This window comes from Anneissia japonica, unplaced genomic scaffold (genome assembly GCF_011630105.1).
Source record: "Anneissia japonica isolate Jap-2015-1 unplaced genomic scaffold, ASM1163010v1 scaffold288265_len830512_cov201, whole genome shotgun sequence".
Taxonomy (NCBI): domain Eukaryota; kingdom Metazoa; phylum Echinodermata; class Crinoidea; order Comatulida; family Comatulidae; genus Anneissia; species Anneissia japonica.
In genome coordinates, this window is record NW_022752171.1 from 803,150 (window position 1) to 812,117 (window position 8,968).

At 35.0% G+C, this 8,968-nt stretch overlaps 1 protein-coding gene across 1 annotated transcript in view; it reads left to right on the forward strand.

Annotated features, from left to right (window-relative positions):
- The first annotated feature begins 4,113 nt into the window (after nucleotides 1-4,113).
- The window catches only part of LOC117122164 (BRCA1-associated protein-like), a 6,715-nt gene continuing 1,860 nt past the window's right edge, over nucleotides 4,114-8,968 (forward strand). The window contains exons 1-5 of the mRNA XM_033267671.1: nucleotides 4,114-4,212; nucleotides 5,268-5,436; nucleotides 5,682-5,874; nucleotides 6,909-7,004; nucleotides 7,494-7,624. Coding sequence (XP_033123562.1) covers nucleotides 4,125-4,212; nucleotides 5,268-5,436; nucleotides 5,682-5,874; nucleotides 6,909-7,004; nucleotides 7,494-7,624 — 677 coding nt within the window. The 5' untranslated portion in view covers nucleotides 4,114-4,124. The remainder of the gene's footprint in view (nucleotides 4,213-5,267; nucleotides 5,437-5,681; nucleotides 5,875-6,908; nucleotides 7,005-7,493; nucleotides 7,625-8,968) is intronic.

An 8,968-nucleotide genomic window follows, 5' to 3' on the forward strand; every position in this document is an offset into this window, starting at 1 on the left:
TACCGTATACACTCGCGTAGGTCCTATAAGGCTGTCTCTTATACACATCTAGATGTGTATTCCCCCTTTAGCTGATGTGAGGTAAGAGAGTTTATTTAAAAGATAACAGTTACATTTAATAATTTAAATTGTTCGGATGAAATACATATTTTTTATGAAGTTCAATGCAAGTTTGTACCATACTGTGTTTTTTTGTATATGTTCCATTCTAGTGGAGGTTCTATCTCTTTTGAATTTCTTTTGAATATAAATTAAATACTGTACTTAATTGATTTATTATTGCCCACTTGAATTGTATAGCCCTAGGTGCTGCCGTGTTCTTTATGTAGAGCGCCATATCTAAATGCTCGATGTGCTTATCCGGCTCCGATGGCACCTCCAATTTCAAGCAAGTGTTGCAGAGACTCTGGAGTTAGGTTGCATATGAGAATGAAGAAGATAATTTTGATAGCAACATTGATTTATTGCTTTAAGTACTGCGACAATAACATTCAGAGGCGATATACACATCTAGATGTGTATAAGAGACAGTATATATATAAAACGTGTACTGATGCATATTTACACTGTCTCTTATACACATCTAGATGTGTATAAGAGACAGGGGGGGGGGGAGCCGTTATGCGAATTACGTATGCCCCGGCGGGGTCAAGGGGGCGAATCCCCCTGTGAAGTACGCACTTTGAACATTCTTAGGACTGTTTGAGAGGATACAGTGAAAATTGCAATAGACGCATTATAAATAAGCGAAAAAATAATTATATAATAAATCAACAGTGGCAGATCCAGGAATTCGAAAGAGAGGTGAACCAGGGAGGGACTTTCACAGACCGAGGAACCACCCACCTCAGCCCCACCATGGTTGGGCCTGAGGTAAGAAAATTTATGATTAGGGCATCTCTAGATGGCCGGAAATTACACTCTCGCACTTCAATTTGAATATATTTTTCCTTTTTTTTCCTTAAAAAAATTAAGGGGGTGCCTTGAATCCACCTCTGCTCAAAACATTCTTTATCCAGAATAGTCATAATCACGAATAATGGACATGAAAAACCAGATCACATCCTAAAAACAAACAGCAATCACTAAGACGTACATCAGTAGCCGACTCGATGGAGTTTAATGTCATACCCAGGGAAGGGTACAGATCTGTTTTGAAAGGTGGAGGGGGACGGCATTTTGTAAGTTGACACCCACCCAAGCCCCACAATGGTTGGAGCTGAGGTGAAAAAATTTGAGGAAATAGTACCTCTAGATGGCCAGAAATGACACTTTTAGTAAAATTCATCATCATCACATCACCATTAGTCAAAATGAAGCGCCAAAAGAAATTCTCATGATCTTTTATCAGGGATTTTTGACAACTATAGAGATCTTATTAATGTGTGTGTATACACCATAGAAAACCAAACTTAAAAACATTGTCTTTGAGTATGTACTTTACATAGGCCTACTTCAAAAACGTGATTTCACAACCACCTCAGCCCCACCATGGCTGGGGCTGAGGTGAGAAAATTTGAGGAAATAGTACCTCTCGAGCTGGCCGGAAATGACACTTCTATATAATAAAATTCATCATCACATTACCATTATAGTCAAAATGAAACGCCAACAAATTTCTCATGATCTTTTATCAGGAATCTACTTAATATCCAGGACAACTTACGCCTAATTATAGCTTACTAAGCTTTAACTATATATACGTAGTATGATCAACAAATCATAACTTTTTTTTCGCATTTAGCACAATTTTCTTCACTTTTTATTGCTATTAATATTATTATCAATTATTACTATGTCATTATCATCATTGTTATTATTATTATTACTATTAGTAGTAGTATTATTAAACAAACATGATCTTTTATCAGGGATTTTTGACAACCATAGAGATCTTATTCTTATTAATGTGTGTGTGATATACCATAGAAAAAAAGCTTAAAAACATTGTCTTTGAGTATGTACTTTACATAGGGGTATTTCAAAAACGTGATTTCACAACCACCTCAGCCCCACCATGGCTGGGGCTGAGGTGAGAAAATTTGAGGAAATAGTTCCTCTCGAAATGGCCGAAATGACACTTTTATATATAGTAAAATTCATCATCATCATCATATTACAATTATAGTCAAAATGAAACGCCAATAAATTTCTCATGATCTTTTATCAGGGATCTACTTAATATCCAGGACTACTTAGGCCTAATTATAGCTTACTAAGCTTTAACTATATATACTATATTATGATCAACAAATCATAACTTTATTCCGCATTTAGCACAATTTTCTTCACTTTTTATTGTTATTAATATCAATTATTACTCTCATCATCATCATTGTTATTATTATTATTATTATTATTATTATTATTATTATTATTATTATTATTATTATTATTATTATTAGTAGTAGTAGTAGTAGTAGTAGTAGTATTATTAAACAAACATTTAAAGAAACTTCCAAAAGGATAAAAACAAAATTGAACCACAGTATCGCATTTCAATCTTAAAAGACCTGGCCTGAGATTTATGGATTTAAGATTTTTTTAAATCACGCTTAGGCTTATATGTTCTATTAGGCCTATGTATAACGTGTACTGATTCATATTTACATGTTTAGAAGTATTCATTTTAAGTGATCCCAGGAAAGAATTTGAATTGGCTCAAGAATAAGCCTTAAAATTTTAACACTGTGTACAAAGGGGGGATTGGCTCAAGAATAAGCTTTAAAATTTCAGCAATGTACAAAAAGGGGGGGGGGGGGAGCCGCGGCTCCCACCCTGGATACGTCCCTGCTGTGCTACCCGGTAACCCGGTACCAGCAACTCTCATCGCCCACCACAGGGGCTGTCTGTTCTATTACACCGGGGTATCTTCTACTTGTCTCGAAGGATGTACTGGGTTTTTATAGTGCACACGAACCATTGTATACACTGGGCCTACGGTTTATAGTCCTTATCCGAGAAAACTTGTTCTACCACCAGAACCATTAAGCGAGCGTGCCGTTCGAACAAGCGCCAATCTTGCGGCGCCCTGCTATCCGCTCGGCCATTTGACTCACCTAATACAATACCAAATTCAATGAAATGATCTTTAATGTATACAACGAAGCCTTGCAAAAGAAAAAAATGTGTTTCATGCATCACAGCCAAACTTGTTTGCAGCCAAAGGGTGTTGTTATACAAGGAGCCTTTTTTTTTTTTTTTTTTTTTGCTTCAAGCATTTTACAAATTGACAAGTGCATAAATGCCCTGTGGGGTGGGGGTAATTATTGATGATTTCATGACGATGAAAATCTGTTAACCAGACATAAACTAATGATGTTAATTCTTTATACAAATTGGAAATTGGATATTTGACCTGGAGGCCTGTGACAGCCGCAGTGCAGCGCCACCTGACTTAACTATATTAAACAGACACAAACAGACACAAACATTTTCCTTAACCCGCCAAAACGAGAAGCAAGCAATCAGACTCCAATAGACCTTTCCGCTAAGCTCCGCCCCTTGGATTTTGTTGCTAAGGTCTCACAAGACGGCAGTGTTAAAACATACGCGAACACGTGCGTTTGTGGGACAACACGTGTGTTTGTGAGACGCGCGCGTATTTCTAGCGTTGTTTTGATTAGTCAGTTGTTAAGTTTGATTGACACTCCGGAAAGGTCTATTAAAACCCGACGCTGGCCGGGTTTAAACCAGGGTCTACAGCACATGAAGCAGCCAACCAACCAATCAGTTAAAATAGGCATACATGCAATTGTATTTTAAATATTTTTATTTTTAAATAATGTTCTTGCTAATTATAATATTGGTCTTTTGTAATAGTATTAATTAACATGTATAGTTTTTTTTATCCTTAGTATCTAAATTTTCATTAATTTACTCATACAGTACTTATAATTCTTGTTGTGTATTGTTCTGTTTGTTGACCTTTATATTTTATACGTTATGCAAGCATTTTAGCTGTGTGCTACTGCTTTGTATTTGTCGCTTTTATACTTCAATATATAAATAAATAATAAAATGTGAATTAAAATTATCAAAATTTTATACAACAAATATATTTGATTTAATAAAAATTGCTTTAATTACCTATTATTATGTTGTTTTAACAGGTTATTACCAAAATGGCAAACTCCATCAATGCTAGCAAGCACAAGCAACCAGTTTCAGGAAAAGGTTTTCCTGGTATTGAACCTCAAATCCATGCCAAAGGTATTTAATTTCTGTTAGTTTGTCTTTACTGTACTGCTATTACTGCTGCTGTAACTACAAGTTCAGTTTCTATTGTCACATAAAATGTTTACATGAAGTTCTTTTTCCAAGGTTCAATATTAATAGGTCCATGTTCCAACATACATATAAATAAACTTAAATATATAATCCACTGGCTGCTGTATTCTTAATTTAACATTAATTTTACTGATTTTGTGGTGTATTGTTGTTCATGAGACTCACTTCACAGAAAAAATTAATAATTTTTCTGTATCTACTCAAATGTTCGTTTTGTGCACCTTAGTCCAACATTGTCAAAATGACAGTTTAATGTTACATAAGAACATGAAATTTATAAAATTCGTAAATTTTCAATTGCTTAAAACTTTTCATTTTCTTGGTCAATTTTCACAAATCAAATTGCAGTTTATAGAAGCGTTTAACAAGCTTCCTTTGACCACGAGCTTGTTAAATGGAGGGGTATCCTCGGCGAGGGGGAAAAGGTAAACATAGGGGTCACAAGTATCCCTGAACTCGCGGGAGTCTCCCGGAAATCGGGACGATCTCCTGCACTCCCGCAGGCAACCAGGAATTATCAGCTTCATCATAGAAGTCAATGACTATGTGCAGCAAAATAAAATTAAATGTGTATAAAAAACAGCTCATTAACCAGATCAGAGGGTGGAAGGGGGATAGAAAAGAAAATTATTTTCAAATTTAAGTCTGAGAGGGCCATTTCTAGACGTGTCATAATCATCAGTTTTCCTCCCTCAGCTCGATCTATGGTGGCGCTGAGGTTGTAGCTTCCTCTATCTGTGAAATGTTCCCCCACCCTTCAACCCGCCACCCAAGATCTCCCGGAATGACGTCTTCCAAATTGGGACCCATGGTAAAGGGGGCTCGATGACTTAGTGAAGGGGCTGCTAGCTCACATAAAAAGGTGATATGATTGTTTTGTGTCCACCACCATTATTATTACACCATCACCTGACCTCCTAATTATATCAATGGTGTTGGTAATGTATTGTTACTAATTTATTTTTATCATAAATTAGGTCTTGAAAGTGATCAGAAAGGTGGAAAAGTCTATGAAGATCTTTTGTATAGCAACGTCCAGTGCTGCGCAGTTGATAGTGGTGAATTGGTGGTGTCAGAAACAGTCAATGGACAAATCCATTTCTATTCTGGAAACCCTAGTGTGAAAAGAGTTAACCACGTACGCAAGTAAGTTTTAAAATTTGATTTAATGTTAATGTTTGATTAATGTTTAATAATATTAACCAACTACTGTCAGGTTTTTTTGGGGGGCACTCTCTTAAAAAATATGATACCAATGAGCCATTATTTCTTGAAAGCAGAGTGAAGTTGTAGCTTTTATAAATCAGTTGTGTATTCGCTCTAGAGGTAGGTATTTAATTATAGTTATTTTCTTGAATCATGTAATTGTATATTTCCTGTGTTGTTTTTAGAGAACAGATGATACCTTTGACAAATGAAGTTCCAGAGAGGAAGATGATTTTCATGGTTGCTGTTCCAGCATCGCTTAAAATACATGACATTGTCCGGTTTATAGCGCCCTCAGCTGAAGGGATTGAACTTTTGAAAATCATACGTGATGCCTCTTCCAACCAGGACATGGCGATTGTGGAGTTTAAGAATGCTGTAAGTTGTTATCATTTGTAATCTGTATCATCGTCTACATTATTGTAATATCTTATCATCATCAGGACATTTTCATATGTTGTCAAATAATAAAATGAACAAGCATTTAATAGAAATCTTCTCAGTATTGAGGACAGAACATGATTGAAGTCGTGATAAAACATTTTCCGTGGGTTGTTTTATCGTTTAGATTTAAAATGGACTTTCAATCATGAGGATGTAGGTTTGAGTCTACATGTTGTGAATGATGGATTCTGTATCCAATGACCAGAGAAAAGACCCATGAGTGGTTATCTGGATATGTGCGATATATAAAACTTATAAAGTAATTAAATAAAAAAATACCTTTTTCAAATCAACACCACAGTGATAAAAGGCTTCATCTCTCTTGCAAACTGTCCTTGCTATTTTTAAAATTTGACTTTACAGAAGGTTGAGAAAATCATGTTTTTCTGATAGACAATTTTACATAGCTTACATATAATTTGATTGTGAAAATAGTCATCTAGTTCCAAAAGTGCAGTATGAAATGATCTGTTTTGTTGAACCGATTAGTTGTTTACCTTACCAATGGTTTCAGTAACTGCTTCGGTCTCTTTCTTCAGTCTAATGAACTTTTGTTTCTACTGGGTCATTCACGCTTTGGTGAGTGAGACGCCAACACAAGTTTTGTCCCAGTGCCCCTCTTGTGTTCTCTGTTTGAATAATAGGTCCAGAATCAAAGAACACAGAACCGATGTTGAAAAGCACAAACAAATATTACACAAATCTCAGGTAACTGTCCAAGCTGTTGCAAATAATCATACACCAAAATAGGAAATTTTCCAGGTCCTGGACAGAAAAACACTGGAAAACGAAGCAGTCTGGATCCATGAGAAGGGTTCATTAGCCTGAAAAAAGGTGACCAAAGTAGTTGCTGAAACCATTGCTAAGTTAAGCAATTAAATGGTTCAACAAAAAAAGTAACTTACAGAAAAATGTCTCCATTATTATTTAATGTATGTTCTTGCATTTCCTTTTCTTTACGTCTTCAGCGTTTAGCTGATGAGTTTTATTCTCAGTACAATGGAAAGGTGTTCAATTCAAATGATAATCAGCCATGTTTCCTGAAATATGTTGCTTTTGTGGAGGTTGGTAACAAAACATTTTTGAAAGTGATAGTACAAAGGTCATTGTTTACCAAATTTACAATCGTCAACTATATTGTCATTGTGCTGTCATACCATCTCCACCACTGTCGTTATCATCAAGATGTAAATAATATTTGTTAATAATAGTTAATAATTAAATTCAATTGGGTTCATAATAATTGTACATAAGATTTCTTTATTTTTATATTCTTCTTAGTTATGTACTTTTTTGTCTAATCTCAAATTGAAAATAATAAATATTACATAATTCTAATTAATTGTTTAATTGAATTGTGAATACACATACTGTTCTAAGTATATTTCAAAATTGTAGTTGAATTATAAATTACTAAAAAATATTAAAAACCTCATCAATGAGTTATATACATTCATCCTGGAAAAAACACTGCAATTGGAAGCATTTCTCTGTTCAACTATGCTGATTGGTAATTTGTTTAATAACGGTGATAAATATTGTGTTTTTTATAGAGAGGAATGCCAGAAGTTACCAAATTCTGCACCATCTGCTCTGGAAGATTCGATGATGCAGGGAATATATATATCGTGTTGCTCTGCGGTCACACATTTCATGCCAGCTGCCTTAGTCCAGTGAGAGAGAGGTAGCATACACACAATGTTAATGTAATGATCAGAATGATTATCATCATCATGACTATCATAAGTATCTTATTATCACTATCATCATAATTATGAATATTTTAACAACTGTCATCACCACCGTCAAAAACATCTTGGTAATTAAAGCTTAAATGGGAGGCTGTTGTGTTTGTTTCAACTGAAAAACGATTCTTATTGTTTGTTGATTAGAATCATTTTAGAACTAAATTTGATGACCTTCTTTATTTAGTCTTCTAATACAAAGTTGTAAGTTCTCTGGTGGACAATGCCCATGCCTTACTATAAGCATACCCTTGGTTATCAAATCAAATCAAATATACTGTACTTTTATTTTTCATACAATAAAGTAGTGCAATATACAATAAGAATGCAAAAGAATTGAAAAAAATACATTGTATGGAAGGAGGCTACTGCCCCTCCCCTGACGGTTTTTACCAGGCTGACCAAGCCGTCGTATCGGGCTGTGTTAAGAGAAGAGAGAGAGGGGAGAGGGAGGGAAAGAGAAAGAAGAGGAAAAGAAAAGGAAAGAAAAAGAAAAGAAAGGAAAGAAAAAGAGAAGAGAAAAATAAAGACAAGAATAAAAAGGAAGATATCATAATGACCAGACTCACAACACCCTGCAACTCCTTCTCCACTTCAAAAACTGTCATAACTCCTTTGATCTATGCTGCCCGATGGCGTAACCACTGGGGGACAAGGGGAAAATATCTATCTTTGAAAAATCTTCCCTCACCCCTTTATAAATGCCCTTTCATCCCATAAAAGTGCCTAAAAACCTCAAATTTCGCGAGCATTTCTTGTTAACATGGCCCAATTCCCTCTAAAAATTGCACATTTTAGGGAGTTTTGATCAATTCCAACGAAATTAGAATTAAAAACACCGGGGGACAAGGGGAAAATATCCATCTTTTGGAAACATTTCCCCATCCCTTGACAAATGCATCCTCTGAAAGTGCCTAAAATTCTCAAATTCTTTGCGTGCATTTCTTGTTACGGTAGGCCAATTTCCTCTGTAAATTGCACATTTTAGGGAGTTTTCATCAATTCCGATGAAATTAGAATGAAAAACACAAAAATATTTTGCGCGCTTGGCGCGCATTTTTTAGTTTTATCCTTTTAAGTTATTTAAACACATAATAGTCCCAAACTCAAGAAAGATAAATTTAAGATAGATCATTTTAACCTAAAAGAAGGGCCTCAATGTGTATAGATGGTGAAAGAATATGTTTGTAATAAATAAAACCATGATGAAAATGCTTATATTTAGTTTCAAACACACGTGTGTGGCCTATATTATAAATAAGATAAGCCCTATGTCGTATTGT